General features: G+C 36.1%; 1 protein-coding gene across 3 annotated transcripts in view; it reads left to right on the top strand.

Annotated features, from left to right (window-relative positions):
• Window positions 1–20,563, top strand: part of GLRA3 (glycine receptor alpha 3) — a 208,296-nt gene that overhangs the window by 32,842 nt on the left and 154,891 nt on the right. For all 3 annotated transcript variants that reach the window (XM_054554734.2, XM_003776547.4, XM_002815301.5), the window contains exon 2: window positions 13,724–13,851. In XM_054554734.2, coding sequence (XP_054410709.1) covers window positions 13,724–13,851 — 128 coding nt within the window. The remainder of the gene's footprint in view (window positions 1–13,723; window positions 13,852–20,563) is intronic.

Below are 20,563 nucleotides of genomic sequence, written 5' to 3'. Positions count from 1 at the left end.
TCATTGAAGGAAACATCAGTAGTACTTGAGTCCTTTCAGGCTGCAGAAACAAAATACTATAAACTGGATGGCTTATACACAACACAATTTATTTCTCCTGGTTCTTGAGGCTGGGAAGTCTAAGAACAGAGCACCAGCAAATTGTCTGGTTTTGGGCCTGCTTCCTGGTACATTGACCACTCTCTTTTCACTGTAACCTCACATGGTGGAAGGGGCAAGGAAAATCTCTGGGGCCTCTTTCATAAAAGCACTAATCTCATTTGGAGCCCTTATGACCTAATCTCCTCCCAAAGGTCCCCACTCCTATTACCAACTTAGGGTTTAGAATTTTAACATATGACTTTTGAGGAGTCCAAAATTCATGGCGTTGAGACCATATGGCATTGAAACCATAGCAACTCATAAAGAAAATTTAAATATTAATCTTTTCAGAATTTTCTCATTTTATAGGCATGAATCTGTAGAGTTTGGTTTTGATTCCTGTTACAAAACATAAGGATTTTGCTCACACCGTATTAACAAGGGAACCAACGGATCATTCACTTCATTATCTTCTCATTTTTCAGCTCCTGCTCACTTCATAAGGAGACCACACAGAGTAATCGACTGAACTGTGAACACTTTAAAGATTCAGATTTGTGTTTTATATACTTTACTGTTTGTAGCACAGTGCTTTGCATCTAACAAATTACATAAGAACTCAAAAATCATTTTTGCAATATATACCATATATTTGATTACATTATGGTATAAGAAAGGATACTTTTACATAATAAATAAATGCACTATAATTTTATTAGTAGTAAGCTTTTCTCCATTTATAAAAGGCTTATAAAAGTTTGTGTATTGTACTTTAAAAACAGTTTATCATCTCTTACATATTCCTCCTCCATCCCAGCCCAATGTATATTTCATGTATAGTTCTCAATACATTTATCAAATTATATTTGTGCTTTTATTAATTTTAAGTGCCATGTCAAAAGAACCATAATTTCATGTTTAATTCACATTTATGGTAAAATATATTTTTAATTTCTAGTATTAAAGAACAGAAAAAAATAATGGGACATTTGACTATAAAATATATAACTGTTTTTAGAGAAAGCAGATAATTTTAGTAGATTTTCTGCGACCAGATGAAATACTTCACATCCTTCTAAAGGTATTTACCAAAGATATATCTTCCATCTTGGTCTATGTTATTGATAAAAGGTAGTATGTTTTGCTTCCTCCAGCTTAATTTAATTATTAATTGCATAAACAAGGAAAATTTATATATTAGCAGAAACTATTTAACAACATGTTGATCTTTAAAAAGGTTAAACACTGAGGTTATATATATATACAATATAAATATATATAATTATTTATTTATTTATAATTTTTTTCTCTTTGAGACTATTCTAGGCATGATGCCAGGCTCTTTGGAACATGTCAGTAATGGCTGTTAAATAAATAAATGAATGAGCTACTACTCATAAAACTCTTGTCCTCTATTAAATGGATTTTTATATATTCCCACCCCTGGTGAATTAGTCATGATTTTTACATAATATATTTGGAAGCAAATACTTTTGGCAATGAAAGTATATTTCAAATAGAATTTTTACAGAACCAATATCAGATCAAATTTCAGGAAAGCAGTTATTGCAGTAGCTCAATTATTGTTTTTTGAATACATCAAAAGAAATGAGATGATTTAAAATATTAATAACAATTTTTAACCTTCAAAAAGATTAAGAATGAGTTTGTCATATTTAAACAATAACTATCTTGCTTTTTAAATTTAGTTATTCGAAAGGGATAATTGGGTGCTGAGAGTGCTTGTTAATAGGGTTTGAAATATTCAACCAGGAATTTGGGACAATACAATTATAGTGAGCATAGTGTGTGGTGTGTATGTGTGTGTGTGCATGTGTGCATAAAATTGTGTTGTATTTTGATTGTTTAACGCTGTTGCCTTCCTATAAATGTCCATAATTCTAGGAGTTCTTAAGCAAATGCAAGCATCACATGGCACTTAACATGCCAGTCCCTACCACTACTTGTATTTGGAGTAATATTTTTTAAAAAAGTATACAGAGATGACATCTCTACATCCATTACTGGAGAATTTTTAATACCTTATTTCTCATATTGGTTCAAATATCAAACTATTATAATAGGTGGTTTCAATGGATAAGTGATTGCTTAGTATGAGATGAGAAAAATGTGATTTTTTGATTTTCTTATTCTATTTTAAGATTAATGTTCAATTGTAACATTTGGAAAAATATTTTAGAAATGAGTTAATGAAAACTAGAAAAAAACAGACTTTTGCAAGATATGATTTGCATGAATGAAAGAGATTATTATCATTAAAATTTAGCATTGGTCTGCCTAGATAAATAAAAATTTTTTTTGTCAAAGTTGTTGGTAGATAGTGAAAATCTTAAATCTAAAATTAGTTAAGATTTAATCTTAATTAAATCTTAGTCTTTCATTTTTTTCTTTATTGTGCTGACTAATACTTGCTATATCTGAAAATATATATGAAAAGATAGTTGATAGCTAGATAGATGATAGATAGATAGAATTATTTCTTTATTACTGCCACAAGAATAACTGTCACTTAGAATATTTACTCTACAGTTTTTGGACATATATCATAGGAAAATCCTAAAGACAGACTTTGCATCCTTTCTTTTAAAAGCAAATCTTGGCCAGGTGCAGTGGCTTATGCCTGTAATTCCAGTGCTTTGGCAGGCCAAGGTAAGAGGATTGTTTGAGTCCAGGAGCTGGAGACCAGCCTGGACAACTTAGTGAGACCCCATTAGGAGGCTGACACAGGAGGATCGCTTAAGCCCAGAAGTTCAACGTTGCAGGGAGCTATGATCGTGCTGCTGCACCCCAGCCTAGGCAACAGAGCAAGACCTTGTCTCTAAATATAAATAAATAAATAAATAAATAAATAAATGTAAATTTTGACATTACTTATGAAAAAAGATATTTTTTTGAAAGACCTACAAAATAGTATCACGGTATACAGTTGATACCATGGGAGTAAATAAAATTATTCACAAGGAGAGCAATGGAAGAGCTCCAGAATGGAGCTATGAGGGACATGGCTATTTAAAGCAAAGATATAGTAAAACAAATATAAAAAGAAGTCTAGGAAGGCATTATTAGAGAATGACATCAGCAAAAATAGTAGAGTAAGAAACACATAGTAGAGTAAGGACCTCCATAAATTATCTTCTTTATGACAGCAACAAGAAAACTGGCAAAAAAAAATTGTGAGAATCAACTTTTTCAAAAGTCTGACAATCAGAGGCTTGTAGTGATTCCTGAAGTTGTATATTGAAGAAAAACATTTTTCTCTTAATAAAAACAGTGGGATTTGTGGCATTATAATTTGCTCAATTTCCCACCCCCACTCTTCAGTTCCGTGGTGACAATGTAAAATAATAGCCCCAAATTACAGGAAAAGTCCACAACCTGGCAGCCACCAGAGGGGACAGCATGGAGTCTGAACTCCTTTAAGGCCTTATTCTTTAAGAATGATCATTATTTAACTTGTCTGCAGGTTTTCTGGAAGACCCCATTTGCAAATCTGTTTTTCTGTGACCTAACTTGGAGTTCACCCACCACCAGAAGTCTTTTTCCTGGAGAAGTTTGTTTAAAACATTTAGAGTCATTTTTTAAACTTCACAGGTGCCTAAGGCAATCAGTAACAGTGTGGGCACACAACATACTTAACAAGAATGTTAAATGGAAAAGCACTGGAATGATATGTCCATATATAGGTTTGGAAAAACTGCATATATTCCTGGTTATCTGGAAGGCCACACATATGGGCTGAAGTTTTTTCTCCCAACACTCCTATGTTGAAGTCCTACCTGCCAGTACCTCCAGACATGACTTTATTTGGAGGTAAGGTTTGTTACCTTACCAAGAGGTAATTAAGGTAAAACAATATGCCCTAATCCAATATGCCTCGTGTGCTTATAAGAAGTTAGAACGGACACACATAAAGAAAAGATCACATAAAAAAACAGAAAATGGACATCTACAAGCCGACAAGGGAGGGTCTCAGAGGAAACCAACCCTGCTGACAACTTGGTCTTGGACTTTCAGAATTGTGGGAAAGTTAATTTCTGTTGCATTAGCCACCTGTTCATGATACTATGTCATGGCAGCCTTAGCAAAGTAATACACCCAGGGTTGTGTGCATGCTCAGGAAAGACCTGAAGAGACCCTTAGCGCTCAACTCTGGCTGACTTTTAGGACTCACACAAGTGAAAGTAAAGTCTAGAGTAATCAACTGCCTGACTGGTGTTGAAGGTATGACCCCATGACACAGAACCCCAGCAAATACTGAGTGACTTATTGGTTCTAGAAATTAATAAAATCCATGTTCAATTAGTAGCTGATCTCTAAGCTAACCAAGTAGATATTCTAATGGTCACATATTATAAAGAAAGTAGACTTTACAGAATTAGTTCAGAAAAGTCCATTTAAAAAAGAGCAACAACACCAAACTGGGGAGAAAAGACAATATGACTTCCATAGTTGCCACAGTATATTACTTAAAATGTCCAGTTTTCAATAAAGTTATAAGTTTCTCAAAGAAACAAAAATATATGGACCAAACACAGGAAAAATGCAATCAATAGAAGCATGCTTAGGGAAGCAAAGACATTGCAATTACGAGACAAAGACTTCAAATCAACTATTTTAAGCACATTTAAAGAATTAAAGGAAACCACGTACGAAGAGCTAAAAAGAAAGTATGACAGTGTCCCACCAAAAAGGAAATAATAAGGAGATAGAGATTATAAAAAAAGAACCAAAGAGTAATTTTGGGGTTGAAAAGCGGCATGACAGAAATGAAAAATTCAATAGAAGGTTGGTATTAGTTTCCTATGGGAACTGTAGCAAATTACCACAAAGAACAGAAATCTATTCTCTAACAGTTCTGCAGGCCAGAAGTCTGGAATCAGTTCACTGGGTCAAAATCAAGATGTGAGTAGGTCCGTGCTACCTCCAGAAACTCTGGGGAAGAATCCGTTCCTTTTCTCTTCCAGCTTCTGGTGGCTGCCAGCATTCCTTTGCTGTGGCCGCGTCACCCCGCTTCCTGTCTCCATGGTCACATTGCCTTCCCTCTTCTGGGTCTCATCAAATATAATTCTGCCTCCTTTTTATAAGGATACATATCCTTATAAGGATGCTGTTGCATGTGTCTTTATACATACATATATCCTTATATGTTGTTGCATATAGAACTGCCCTTGATAATCTAGGATAATTTTCCCACATTCAGTGCACGATGTGAAGGATTGTGGTTCAGTATACATAGTCATCTAGTATTTTTTTTTTTTTTTTTTTTTTTTTTGAGACGGAGTCTCGCTCTGTCGCCCAGGCTGGAGTGCAGTGGCATGATCTCGGCTCACTGCAAGCCCCGCCTCCCAGGTTCACGCCATCCTCCTGCCTCAGCCTGCCCAGTAGCTGGGACTACAGGAGCCCGCCACCACGCCCGGCTAATTTTTTTTTTTTTTTTGTATTTTTTAGTAGAGACCGGGTTTCACCGTGTTAGCCAGAATGGTCTCGATCTCCTTACCTCGTGATCCACCTGCCTCGGCCTCCGAAAGTGCTGGGATTACAGGCGTGAGCCACCGCACCCGGGCGTCATATAGTATTTTTAAGAGAAGGAGGCAGAGTATTATTGGTTCAGATCAAGATACATTGGTATCTTTGTTGGTAGGAGGAGGTAGAAGTTTATTTTCTGATAATTGAAAGGAGAGATTTTGCAAGGGAAATAAAGAGAATGGTTTAGAAGCAGCAGCACGTAGCTACAAAAGCTCCAACGATGCTTTTCCACACTATTCTTGAACCATGGAATATAAACAAATGCTTCTTGATAGGACAGGAAAAAGTTACTTAAAACCAGATGGTAGAAGAAAGCGAAAGCTCTAGAGTCATTGAGAAGATAGGTTTTAAAAAAAAAAAAAAACTTTATTATTATAATTATTTTTGTATTAGAATAAACTTCCCAGTGATCACAATGACAGTTTGGTTGAGCAATAATAATCAGAGATAAAGGATCACTAAGTCATATGGAGCCAACAGAATAGGCAGAAAAAACGCTTCCATTCTGGAAGAAAGCAAGAATGACAGAATGAGAGTCACTGGGGAAACAAGTGACTCAGAGTGCCCAGAACCAGACAGAACCTCTAGAACAGGGCAACAGCTAATAGATACTGTTATTTGTGATTCTGTGCTTATAGAAATCTCATTCTCATATTATCACCAAGATTGATGAGATTTTAAAACTATGCCCATGAATCACTGCATATATCCCTGTGGTAAACAACTTAATGATGATGGCTCTAAGCCCCAATTTTACTTCTCACTAAAATTCTGGCAGGAGAAATCTAAGGAATTTAATAATTGATCTTGTTATGATCATATGGTGACCCAAATGGTTTGATTTGGCAATGTCCTGAGTTGAATGACAGAGCTGGGAGTATGTGATGATTGATGATCTTCAGGAAGTGACATCAGCTTGAACACATCAGTTCCAGAAAGTCAGTTTCACTTTCCTGAGCAAAACTCTGTGGATAAAAAGAATCATTTGATCTTAACAAGCAGGCCCCAGCTTCTATTGGAGAAGGCTGTGTAATTGAAGAGCTGGACAGGAGAAGCAGCCTACACTATGGGTTTCTAGGATAAGTGGCTGGACACAAAGGAAAAAAATTGGATGAAAAGAATATAGGAGCACACTACCTTTCCTGGACACAGGTTCTACTAATATAATATCCAGGTGCACATGGTACATTTATGGCAATTTCTCAATCTTGACACATAAATTTTAGATCTGAGCAAAAGGTATTGTAGACTAATGACATGTAGGTAAAAGCAGAATGAATTTGACTTTGTGTGTTCCTAATTCATAAGCACTCTAATTGAAGAAAAAAACATTGTTTAACTTATTAGACAGAAGTTTTTTACTGCTAAGAAAAATTCACAAAACCTGAAAAGTGATGTTTTCCCTCAATAGAAGCAAGAAGATTGCAGTTCACAGTTGAATGTTAATGTTTTCTTTTTTTTCTTTTTATAGAATTGTGAATGTTTATTATTATACTTGTAGATTATTTGATCATATATATTTGCATACATATATGCAAATTATGGTTTGAAAGGTATATTTAAAGAAATTGTATACCTAATTATTTAACTATATTTTTAACTTTTATATTGACTTATCACCAGACCTCAGCATAGAAACAATCAATATTCTTTTTTTTTTTTTTTCTGTTGGTAATATTTTCTTTTTTTTTTTCTTTTATTATTATTATTATTATTATTATTATTATTATTATACTTTAGGTTTTATGGTACATGTGCGCAATGTGCAGGTAAGTTACATATGTATACATGTGCCATGCTGGTGCGCTGCACCCACCAACTCATCATCTAGCATTAGGTATATCTCCCAATGCTATCCCTCCCCCTTCCCCCCACCCCACAACAGTCCCCGAAGTGTGATGTTCCCCTTCCCGTGTCCATGTGTTCTCATTGTTCAATTCCCACCTATGAGTGAGAATATGCGGTGTTTGGTTTTTTGTTCTTGCGATAGTTTACTGAGAATGATGATTTCCAATTTCATCCATGTCCCTACAAAGGACATGAACTCATCATTTTTTATGGCTGCATAGTATTCCATGGTGTATATGTGCCACATTTTCTTAATCCAGTCTATCATTGTTGGACATTTGGGTTGGTTCCAAGTCTTTGCTATTGTGAATAATGCGGCAATAAACACACGTGTGCATGTGTCTTTATAGCAGCATGATTTATAGTCCTTTGGGTATATACCCAGTAATGGGATGGCTGGGTCGAATGGAATTTCTAGTTCTAGATCCCTGAGGAATCACCACACTGACTTCCACAAGGGTTGAACTAGTTTACAGTCCCACCAACAGTGTAAAAGTGTTCCTATTTCTCCACATCCTCTCCAGCACCTGTTGTTTCCTGACTTTTTAATGATTGCCATTCTAACTGGTGTGAGATGGTATCTCATTGTGGTTTTGATTTGCATTTCTCTGATGGCCAGTGATGGTGAGCATTTTTTCATGTGTTTTTTGGCTGCATAAATGTCTTCTTTTGAGAAGTGTCTGTTCATGTCCTTCGCCCACTTTTTGATGGGGTTGTTTGTTTTTTTCTTGTAAATTTGTTTGAGTTCATTGTAGATTCTGGATATTAGCCCTTTGTCAGATGAGTAGGTTGCGAAAATTTTCTCCCATTTTGTAGGTTGCCTGTTCACTCTGATGGTACTTTCCTTTGCTGTGCAGAAGCTCTTTAGTTTAATTACATCCCATTTGTCAATTTTGGCTTTTGTTGCCATTGCTTTTGGTGTTTTAGACATGAAGTCCTTGCCCATGCCTATGTCCTGAATGGTAATGCCTAGGTTTTCTTCTAGGGTTTTTATGGTTTTAGGTCTAACATTTAAGTCTTTAATCCATCTTGAATTAATTTTTGTATAAGGTGTAAGGAAGGGATCCAGTTTCAGCTTTCTACATATGGCTAGCCAGTTTTCCCAGCACCATTGATTAAATAGGGAATCCTTTCCCCATTTCTTGTTTTTGTCAGGTTTGTCAAAGATCAGATACTTGTAGATATGTGGCATTATTTCTGACGGCTCTGTTCTGTTCCATTGATCTATATCTCTGTTTTGGTACCAGTACCATGCTGTTTTGGTTACTGTAGCCTTGTAGTATAGTTTGAAGTCAGGTAGTGTGATGCCTCCAGCTTTGTTCTTTTGGCTTAGGATTGACTTGGCGATGCGGGCTCTTTTTTGGTTCCATATGAACTTTAAAGTCGTTTTTTCCAATTCTGTGAAGAAAGTCATTGGTAGCTTGATGGGGATGGCATTGAATCTGTAAATTACCTTGGGAAGGATGGCCATTTTCATGATATTGATTCTTCCTACCCATGAGCATGGAATGTTCTTCCATTTGTTTGTATCCTCTTTTATTTCCTTGAGCAGTGGTTTGTAGTTCTCCTTGAAGAGGTCTTTCACATCCCTTGTAAGTTGGATTCCTAGGTATTTTATTCTCTTTGAAGCAATTGTGAATGGGAGTTCACTCATGATTTGGCTCTCTGTTTGTCTTTTATTGATGTATAAGAATGCTTGTGATTTTTGCACATTGATTTTGTATCCTGAGACTTTGCTGAAGTTGCTTATCAGCTTAAGGAGATTTTGGGCTGAGACAATGGGGTTTTCTAGATATACTATCATGTCATCTGCAAACAGGGACAATTTGACTTCCTCTTTTCCTAATTGAATACCCTTGATTTCCTTCTCCTGCCTAATTGCCCTGGCCAGAACTTCCAACACTATGTTGAATAGAAGTGGTGAGAGAGGGCATCCCTGTCTTGTGCCAGTTTTCAAAGGGAATGCTTCCAGTTTTTGCCCATTCAGTATGATATTGGCTGTGGGTTTGTCATAAATAGCTCTTATTATTTTGAGATACGTCCCATCAATTCCTAATTTATTGAGAGTTTTTAGCATGAAGGGTTGTTGAATTTTGTCAAAGGCCTTTTCTGCATCTATTGAGATAATCATGTCCTTTTTGTCTTTGGTTCTGTTTATATGCTGGATTACATTTATTGATTTGCATATATTGAACCAGCCTTGCATCCCAGGGATGAAGCCCACTTGATCATGGTGGATAAGCTTTTTGATGTGCTGCTGGATTCTGTTTGCCAGTATTTTATTGAGGATTTTTGCATCAATATTCATCAAGGATATTGGTCTAAAATTCTCTTTTTTTGTTGTGTCTCTGCCAGGCTTTGGTATCAGGATGATGCTGGCCTCATAAAATGAGTTAGGGAGGATTCCCTCTTTTTCTATTGATTGGAATAGTTTCAGAAGGAATGGTACCAGCTCCTCCTTGTACCTCTGGTAGAATTCGGCTGTGAACCCATCTGGTCCTGGACTTTTTTTGGTTGGTAAGCTATTGATTATTGCCACAATTTCAGCTCCTGTTATTGGTCTATTCAGAGATTCAACTTCTTCCTGGTTTAGTCTTGGGAGGGTGTATGTGTTGAGGAATTTATCCATTTCTTCTAGATTTTCTAGTTTATTTGCATTGAGGTGTTTGTAATATTCTCTGATGGTAGTTTGTATTTCTGTGGGATCGGTGGTGATATCCCCTTTATCATTTTTTATTGCATCTATTTGATTCTTCTCTCTTTTTTTCTTTATTAATCTTGCTAGCGGTCTATCAATTTTGTTGATCCTTTCAAAAAACCAGCTCCTGGATTCATTTATTTTTTGAAGGGTTTTTTGTGTCTCTATTTCCTTCAGTTCTGCTCTGATTTTAGTTATTTCTTGCCTTCTGCTAGCTTTTGAATGTGTTTGCTCTTGCTTTTCTAGTTCTTTTAATTGTGATGTTAGGGTGTCAATTTTGGATCTTTCCTGCTTTCTCTTGTGGGCATTTAGTGCTATAAATTTCCCTCTACACACTGCTTTGAATGCATCCCAGATATTCTGGAATGTTGTGTCTTGGTTCTCGTTGGTTTCAAAGAACATCTTTATTTCTGCCTTCATTTCATTATGTACCCAGTAGTCATTCAGGAGCAGGTTGTTCAGTTTCCACGTAGTTGAGTGGTTTTGAGTGAGATTCTTAATCCTGAGTTCTAGCTTGATTGCACTGTGATCTGAGAGACAGTTTGTTACAATTTCTGTTCTTTTACATTTATTGAGGAGAGCTTTACTTCCAAGTATATGGTCAATTTTGGAATAGGTGTTGTGTGGTGCTGAAAAAAATGTATATTCTGTTGATTTGGGGTGGAGAGTTCTGTAGATGTCTATTAGGTCCGCTTGGTGCAGAGCTGAGTTCAATTCCTGAGTATCCTTGTTGACTTTCTGTCTCGTTGATCTGTCTAATGTTGACAGTGGGGTGTTAAAGTCTCCCATTATTAATGTGGGAGTCTAAGTCTCTTTGTAGGTCACTCAGGACTTGCTTTATGAATCTGGGTGCTCCTGTATTGGGTGCATATATATTTAGGATAGTTAGCTCTTTTTGTTGAATTAATCCCTTTACCATTATGTAATGGCCTTCTTTGTCTCTTTGATCTTTGTTGGTTTAAAGTCTGTTTTATCAGAGACTAGGATTGCAACCCCTGCCTTTTTTTGTTTTCCATTTGCTTGGTAGATCTTCCTCCATCCTTTTATTTTGAGCCTATGTGTGTCTCTGCACGTGAGATGGGTTTCCTGAATACAGCACACTGATGGGTCTTGAGTCTTTATCCAATTTGCCAGTCTGTGTCTTTTAATTGGAGCATTTAGTCCATTTACATTTAAAGTTAATATTGTTATGTGTGAATTTGATCCTGTCATTATGATGTTAGCTGGATATTTTGCTCGTTAGTTGATGCAGTCTCTTCCTAGTCTCAATGGTCTTTACATTTCGGTATGATTTTGCAGTGGCTGGTACCGGTTGTGCCTTTCCATGTTTAGCGCTTCCTTCAGGAGCTCTTTTAGGGCAGGCCTGGTGGTGACAAAATCTCTCAGCATTTGCTTGTCTGTAAAGTATTTTATTTCTCCTTCACTTATGAAGCTTAGTTTGGCAGGATATGAAATTCTGGGTTGAAAATTCTTTTAAGAATGTTGAATATTGGCCCCCACTCTCTCCTGGCTTGTAGGGTTTCTGCCGAGAGATCCGCTGTTAGTCTGATGGGCTTCCCTTTGATGGTAACCCGACCTTTCTCTCTGGCTGCCCTTAACATTTTTTCCTTCATTTCAACTTTGGTGAATCTGACAATTATGTGTCTTGGAGTTGCTCTTCTCGAGGAGTATCTTTGTGGCGTTCTCTGTATTTCCTGAATCTGAATGTTGGCCTGCCTTGCTAGATTGGGGAAGTTCTCCTGGATAATATCCTGCAGAGTGTTTTCCAACTTGTTTCCATTCTCCCCATCACTTTCAGGTACACCAATCAGACGTAGATTTGGTCTTTTCACATAGTCCCACATTTCTTGGAGGCTTTGCTCGTTTCTTTTTATTCTTTTTTCTCTAAACTTCCCTTCTTGCTTCATTTCATTCATTTCATCTTCCAGGGCTGATACCCTTTCTTCCATTTGATCGCATCGGCTCCTGAGGCTTCTGCATTCTTCACGTAGTTCTTGAGCCTTGGTTTTCAGCTCCATCAGCTCCTTTAAGCACTTCTCTGTATTGGTTATTCTAGTTATACATTCTTCTAAATTTTTTTCAAAGTTTTCAACTTCTTTGCCTTTGGTTTGAATATCCTCCCGTAGTTCGGAGTAATTTGATCGTCTGAAGCCTTCTTCTCTCAGCTCGTCAAAGTCATTCTCCGTCCAGCTTTGTTCCGTTGCTGGTGAGGAACTGCGTTCCTTTGGAGGAGGAGAGGTACTCTGCTTTTTAGAGTTTCCAGTTTTTCTGCTCTGTTTTTTCCCCATCTTTGTGGTTTTATCTACTTTTGGTCTTTGATGATGGTGATGTACAGATGGGTTTTTGGTGTGGATGTCCTTTCTGTTAGTTTTCCTTCTAACAGACAGGACCCTCAGCTGCAGGTCTGTTGGAGTACCTGGCCGGCCGTGTGAGGTGTCAGTCTGCCCCTGCTGGGGGGTGCCTCCCAGTTAGGCTGCTCGGGGATCAGGGGTCAGGGACCCACTTGAGGAGGCAGTCAGCCCGTTCTCAGATCTCCAGCTGCGTGCTGGGAGAACCACTGCTCTCCTCACAGCTGTCAGACAGGGACATTTAAGTCTGCAGAGGTTACTGCTGTCTTTTTGTTTGTCTGTGTCCTGCCCCCAGAGGTGGAGCCTACAGAGGCAGGCAGGCCTCCTTGAGCTGTGGTGGGCTCCACCCAGTTCAAGCTTCCAGGCTGCTTTGTTTACCTAAGCGAGCCTGGGCAATGGCGGGCGCCCCTCCCCCAGCCTCGCTGCCGACTTGCTGTTTGATCTCAGACTGCTGTGCTAGCAATCAGCGAGACTCCGTGGGCGTAGGACCCTCTGAGCCAGGTGCGGGCTATACTCTCCTGGGGCACCGTTTCCTAAGCCCGTCGGAAAAGCACAGTATTCGGGTGGGAGTGGCCTGATTTTCCAGGTGCCGTCTGTCACCCCTGGAAAGGGAACTCACTGACCCCTTGCGCTTCCCGAGTGAGGCAATGCCTCGCCCCTGCTTCGGCTGGCGCACTGTGCGCTCACCCACTGACCTGCGCCCACTGTCTGGCACTCCCTAGTGAGATGAACACGGTACCTCAGATGGAAATGCAGAAATCACCCGTCTTCTGCGTCGCTCGTGCTGGGAGCTGTAGACCGGAGCTGTTCCTATTTGGCCATCTTGGCTCCTCCCCCGAATGTTAATGTTTTCTTACACCTAAAGCAATAAGGATACATTTGGTTAAAAATTGCTATCAGAAATAAGGCTTTTGTAAACACAGATTTGAAAGCTTAATATTTTGGAAGTGGCCTTTGTTTTCAGGTTTAATACAAAAGAATGCCATCTCTGACAACTGGACTGAATAGATATGAAACCTTACAAGTATTGACTATAAATCTATAAATGTCTATCTTATTATAATCTTCACTGTATGATATCTAAAGGTTTATGTTTTGTTGCCAAAGATATTTAGCTCAGCATTTCTATTTTATATTTGTAGGTAACAATTATTAGAAATACTTCTTTTTGTAAAGTCTATATTTTTGTTCTTATTTGTAGTTTGGTTGCCACAAAGGAAACAGATAGTGCAAGATCTCGAAGTGCTCCAATGTCACCTTCTGATTTTCTGGATAAATTAATGGGCAGGACATCAGGATATGATGCAAGAATCAGACCCAATTTTAAAGGTAATTGTTCTGTTTGCTACTTTATATGTGTGTTTTAAATATACTTCAACAAGGTACAATTTTAAATTAATTCCGCCAGAAATTCTAATGCTTATTTTCAACAATCTTCCAAATATTGCCTTAGTCACCGAGATGTCTTAAAAAAGAAATCCATTCCCATGTTCTCAATTATCATAATTTGCTTTCTTTGGCCCAGCTATGTCTTTTTTTTTTTCACTTCTCTGTTATAATACGACTTGTCTTGACCATTGATTTTAGGAATATACATATATGTACGTATCTTTTATTTAATTATTCTATCAGTTATCTAACTGGAATGGAAGCTTCTTTAATTGCTAGTGATAAACTTTCCCATCTTTTTAATCAGCCACTTTACTACTCTCTATATTGTGGGGAATCTAACCGTTGTTGAATTTACCTATTGGGAAATAGGCTGGATTGCTAACTGACAGCCTTTGAAATGTATAAGACATTATTCCACCTACCAAATGTTTTACCCAAATTTCTAGGAAAGAATGTAATTGTCAATTATTTAAGGTACCACTTTTTATTCTTCTGTTTAATATAGTTGTAAGTAACATGTTTATATAAGGATATGTAACTTATCCAGAACCACAATATATCCTATAATTTCACTTTAATCGTAAAATATTAGAAAGCTGCTTCCAGATCTCAACTTATTTAACATGTTCTTGAATATTACTTTACGCAATACAGAAAATAAACAAAGTTAAAGAACATACACTTTTTTCATGGGATTCAGTTAAGCTGTTTCATTGCTAAAGTTTAAAAAAGTGTTGTCTATAATTACCATTTTTCCTTGAATTTGTCCTTATGGAAGAAAAAAAGAAATCCTTAGCAGTGGTGAAATAGTTAACTAGAATGGAGTAAAAAATATCAAGATTGGATAGCAGGAACAAAAGAAGTAAAACTCACTGATAATGTCTGAGTAGAAAATTATGAATGGCTTCAATTTTAAAATGAGTTTAATATTTAAATTGTGGATCACACTTCTTGATTGGTTTTTAAGCTTTCAACCATAAATATTTTTAACTTCAGGAGGAAAACACTGAGTACAAGCTGTGCAAAAATAGTACAGCTTATGGGGTACAATATATAAATGAAAATCAGAAACAAAAATAGTATAGCTTACGGGGTACAATATACAAATGAAAATGAGAAATTTCAGTATTGTAATGATCTTTTCCAAATTGAAGGAAAGCAGTATTCCTGTGAATCCACTGAGAACTAATTAGTAATTGATCTTGAAAAATATGCAGTTGTCATTTAACTAAACCACAAGAAACATAATTGGGAATTAGCAGATTCATTATGGTAAGTCCATATTCAGTGATTCAGAAGTATTGCTTTCTTTTCACTGAAAATTACAGAAGAAAATGCATTCTATTTTTAAAAGTCTGTGAATATTTAAAAAGCATATAAACAGTCTCAGCAGATATTTTAATAAAACTGCAGATAAGTTACCAACCACAGAAGAGTGGCCTCAGTGCTTTTGCCATTCTCTTGGAAAGTTTAGTGATAGTTCACTATTTTAATAGTTTAAAAGACAACAGAAACATTAAACTATTTAAAAATGTGATTATTACTATTTACATGTAAGACAGGAAAGGAACCCAAGGATTTGGTGTTACTTAAAACAAATACTGATTCTTTTCTAAGTCAAAATGTATTCCTAAAAACAAGCTGATCACCAAGCCAGTTCAGAGGTGATTAGATTTTGTGGGAGACTAAAATTCGTTCTTACACCCCAGTGTCACTAAAGGAAGAAAAAGAAAAAGGGAGATTTTCTCTCATTGTTTTTCAAAATATCTTGTGCTCTGAACACTAGAAAAAAAATGCAGGCTGCATTTGATAGCCAAAAATAATATCAATTATAAAAAATAATAATTTGATGGATTAGTTTTTAGCTAACACTTTTGCTTTGTCATCTTTTGCAAGGGTCAAACATTATTGACTTCAGCAAACATACTTATAACTCTACTCCCTAATTAAGCATATTCAACACTGTGTCATTTCATTGGATAAAATAACATCATAATCTTTTGACCATCATTTCATTGCCCAATATTGAAATATAAATAAAATAGTCTTTACATGCTATTTCTTCCTTACGGCTATCAGGAGGATATTTAGGTGCTAACAAACTGAATCCCATACCTAACAGAAGATATTTACACAAAAGCAGGTGAGAATGATCAGCCCTTGTGTTGTCATGTACCTAGGGGTCCACCTCACCTCAGGCAAAAATAAGCTCATCAAACATAGAAGTAGAAAATGAAGAACCTGTTTTCCTGATAATATTTCACTCATTTTTTCTCTGTGGTAGTTCACATGACTAAAAATACAATCCCTTGCCTTGTTGATTTTGTGCCTTTCCCCACATCAATGTTTTTGGAATGAATCTAGTTAGCTCATCAAATGAACTAATTTAAAATTGGTGTTATGTATGCTTTCCCATCCAATTGTCAAAGACAACGAATTAATAGTAAGTGAGTTTAGAGACATGAATATTAATAATTAGCTAAAATAATTTTAAAAGAAGAATGGGTCTCATGCCTCTAATCCCAGCAATTTAGGAGGCTGAGGCAGGAGGACTGATTGAGGCTAGGAGTTTGAGACCAGCTCTGAGACACCCATCTATCCGAAAAAAAAAAAAAAAACTAGCCAGGCATGGTGGCACACACCTTTAGTCCTGGCTTCTTGGGAGGCTGAGGCAGGAGGATTACTTGAGCCCAGTTGTTTGAGGTTACAGTGAGCTATGGTTGTGCCACTGCACTTCAGCCTGGGCTACAGAGCAAGACTCTATCTCTTAAAAAAGAAGAAGAATGGGAATTGTGATATATGTAAAAATATATTATAATAACCTAAATTATTTGATCCTCACTTCTTCCTAAACACACAGAAACATAAGTTACCTAGATAAGTAATCAGTCGATAGAAAGGTGCCTATAAAATATGAAAGCATTGGAAAATACCTATATGTTTGCCCTCTCTGGAATTCATAAGTTTTGTAAGAGGCAAACATAAAATTTCACTATGGACATTATCAGACTATTAACAGAAAAGAAATGGAAATGTTTAATCTCATTAGCCAAAAGCAAAGTGTATAACAATAATATAAAATTTTTACCTTTCAAATATTTAAAAATAAGAAATGTTTCAGCATTATATACATTATTATGAATTTATTTCTAGAGTAATAGTATCAAATTTGTGATTTTTTCACAAGTATCTTTATATCGAAAGAAAATTTATTTTGAAAGCCATAGTGGGAAAACAACTATTGAAAAATACAAATGATTTTGTAAAAATGCAACTTTGATTTTGCTCCTTTCTACTTCTAACATTTACAAAAATCTAGAAGTAGATATTTTTTATTTAACCAAAATTATGGTGTTTGTTTTTATTGTTTTGTCATTTCTCTTTAAAAAGTACACTTTAAAAAAATCTCACCTCTGGAAGACTAAGTAGTTTAATGTTATTAAAATGTACCACAGAAAAGTATAAATAAATAATTCTCTTAAAGCACTTTAAATTGGTATTGAACATGGAAAAGACAGCCTCTTCCACTGAACATTATTTAAATCAATACTGAAATAAGTTAAAATAATTAGGTGCTTAACTCATTAACATTATCTTTCCTTTTCACTGATTAATCTATTCTCTTCCCCTCCAGAATAGTATTAATTTATCTGAAACATTTTTGAGAATCAGATTTCTCCAATAATGATCCTGTGCCTTTAGGATAATTTGACATAAGTATAAAAACTACTTCAAATTTCTATTATATCTTAGTCCTATTAAATATAATGATTTTAAAAACTATTATTTAAAAGGCATTTAATAATGATATATGGGTTTAGAAATGTTCTGAGAGCTGCTAAAAGGAATTAGAAAATAAAGATGCAAATATCACTCAACCTGTTGATCATGCAATAGAAATTAGAATTTTGTCCAAGTCATTATTTCAAAAATTTTGTCTTAAGGAGGAGAAATGTTATGTATAGAAATGGTTATTTTTATGTTCACTTAGGCAAAGGTCATTGGTAAGAACAGTGAATTTGCATCTAAGTTTTGATGCTATCAGGGGTTCTTTGTGTTTTTTTTCTTTTACCAACCTCACATCAGATCTGGTTAGCTTGTTATTGTTTCATCCCATGATGCGGCTGAGAAAAATATATGAGACATGGTAAAAGCAAAAAAAGAAAAAAAAGAAAAGAAAAGAAATAGTTATTTTTATTTTGAAAATGAAAATAATAGGTAGATTCCACCGTTTCCTTCTCAGAATTTGAAATCTTTTCTCTTTAGAAGCCTTTTTGGTTAGGGAAAAGTGCAGAAACAGAACCGGCCCAGTGAGAGAAAGCACCACGTTCCCAAGACACAGACCACAGGCCGTGGCGCTCACTGGGCAGCACTGCCTAACGATGTTACAGGGTTGGAGGGCCAGGTTAAGAATTAAGAGACACATGGACACAGGAAGGGCAACATCACACTCTGGGGACTGTTGTGGGGTGGGGGGAGGGGGGAGGGATAGCATTAGGAGATATACCTAATGCTAAATGACGAGTTAATGGGTGCAGCACACCAGCATGGCACATATATACATATGTAACTAACCTGCACATTGTGCACATGTACCCTAAAACTTAAAGTATAATAATAACAAAAAAAAAGAAAATGGGGTAAATGAAAAAAAAAAATAAAATAAAATAAAAAATAGAAGTAAAAAAAAAGAATTAAGAGAAGACTTAATAATCCTTGAAACTGGTAGTTTCTTTATATATACATACATACATACACACACACACACATATAAATTAAAACTTGAAAACTAAAGAGTAGGATATTCTAGCTTTGTCTCCAGTCACCGAAAAACAAAATAAAATAAAATAAAATAGGTTTTCATTTTCAAGACAGGAGTAATGCTTATATATTTTCTGAGTTCTGGTTTTTCTGACTTTTTAAAATTAATAGACTTGTTTTAAAGAGCAGTTTTAGGTTTACAGAATAATTGATTGGAAAGTGCATATTTGCCCCCTCCTCCCCAACGGTGTACCCTGTTATTGGCATCTTCATATTCATGTGGTATATCTATTATTATTGATGAACCAAGATTAATACATTATTCATTGAAGTCCATAATTTACATTAGAGTTCAATTTTTGTGCTGTACATTTTTTATGGGTTTCGACAAATTCGTAGCAACATGTGTTTCTCATTACTGTATCATACAGAATAATTTCACTGCCCTAAAATCTCCTGTGCTTGCACTGTGAATATATCTCTCTCCCACTTCCCCTCATCTACCCCCAGTCTCTGGCAATCAATGATCTTTTCACGATCTCTAGAGTTTTGCCTTCTCCAGGATGTCATATAATTAGAATCACAGAGTATGTAAACTTTTTCAAATTGGCTTCTTTCAGGTAGCAATATGCTTTTCAGGTTCCTCTGTGTCTTTTCATGGCTTGATAGCTCATTTCTTTTTATCACTGAATAATATTCCAGGATAATCTCTTTTGTATGCATTTGACATTAAAGAAACTTTGTACAATTATCGAGCTCCAAAATTCTAGCTCAGAAGTTTGCAGATGTTGATTCATTGCCTACTGACATTTAATATCATAAAGAAGTCAGATCTCATTTTGATTTCTGCTCCTTTACATATAGGCTATTTTTTTCTGCCTATCTCTGGACATTTTTCAGTAGGAGGATTTTTGCTTATGCTGGCACTGTTTTGTGTTATTTCTGTAAAACAATATTCTTTATTTTTAAAAAAAATCTGCTATCTTCCCCTGTCATCTGTGTCTAACACATTTCCCTCATCCCCTTCTCTCCTTCCTCCTTTCCCTCTACATTATAAAAAGAATTGTTCAGATTTGTCCTCAGAATCACTGATTTGATATTACATGGTGCCATTTATCCAATTTTTGAATGTTTAGGGAGATTTTAACTCTATAATTGTGTTTTGGTCTCTTCACAATCCTCTTTATCCTAAACCATTTTCCTTGAATGCGAAGTTGTGGACGTTGTGTTACAAGCTGCTATGCGGGTGCTATTTTGTATGTTTATTTGCTTGTCAGTTTTATTTATGACAATAGTAACAATCATGTCCCTGAAGCTGCTAAAAAATGTCTACAAGTGTCAGTGATGAAAAGCAGCGGTTCACCCTCAACACTAACGATGCACAGTTCTACTTCTTTGAGGCAAACACTCCAAAAAAAATTGGTTATTTCTGTTGATTATCTGTTCTAATTTGTTTGATTGCTTTCTAGGCCTTTCACAACACAGGCATTACGAGATTCCTTTGCATTAACTAGACTGCTAATTTAATGCCTCTTTTATTGCATTCTGCCCCTTTTGTTTTTCTTCTCTGCCCAATGATTTGCTGTTTCTTCCTGCAGGATAAATTATGTTTATTTATATTGTTCATTCTCTTTAAACCACTAGTTTCCTTATGTGTGATAGAATGTCTGTGATTCAGGAAGAACTGAGGGGTGATTAGGTTGGGTGGTATAGGAGGGCCATTTTTCTGCTATTTCTCTACCTCAAAAGGGAACTCTGACACAGGCTGCATTGCCCTGGCCAGAGCTTTGCTTTAGGTGAGTGTTGAGCTTCGACTAGGCTTTATTCTTGGGTCCTGCAGATGGTGAAATAGAACAGGCTTTAGGTTTGAGGTATTGTCAGGTACTAT

This window comes from Pongo abelii, chromosome 3 (assembly GCF_028885655.2).
Source record: "Pongo abelii isolate AG06213 chromosome 3, NHGRI_mPonAbe1-v2.0_pri, whole genome shotgun sequence".
Lineage (NCBI taxonomy): Eukaryota > Metazoa > Chordata > Mammalia > Primates > Hominidae > Pongo > Pongo abelii.
Note: the sequence above shows the minus strand (reverse complement) of the source record. Positions and strands in the feature narration are given on the sequence as shown.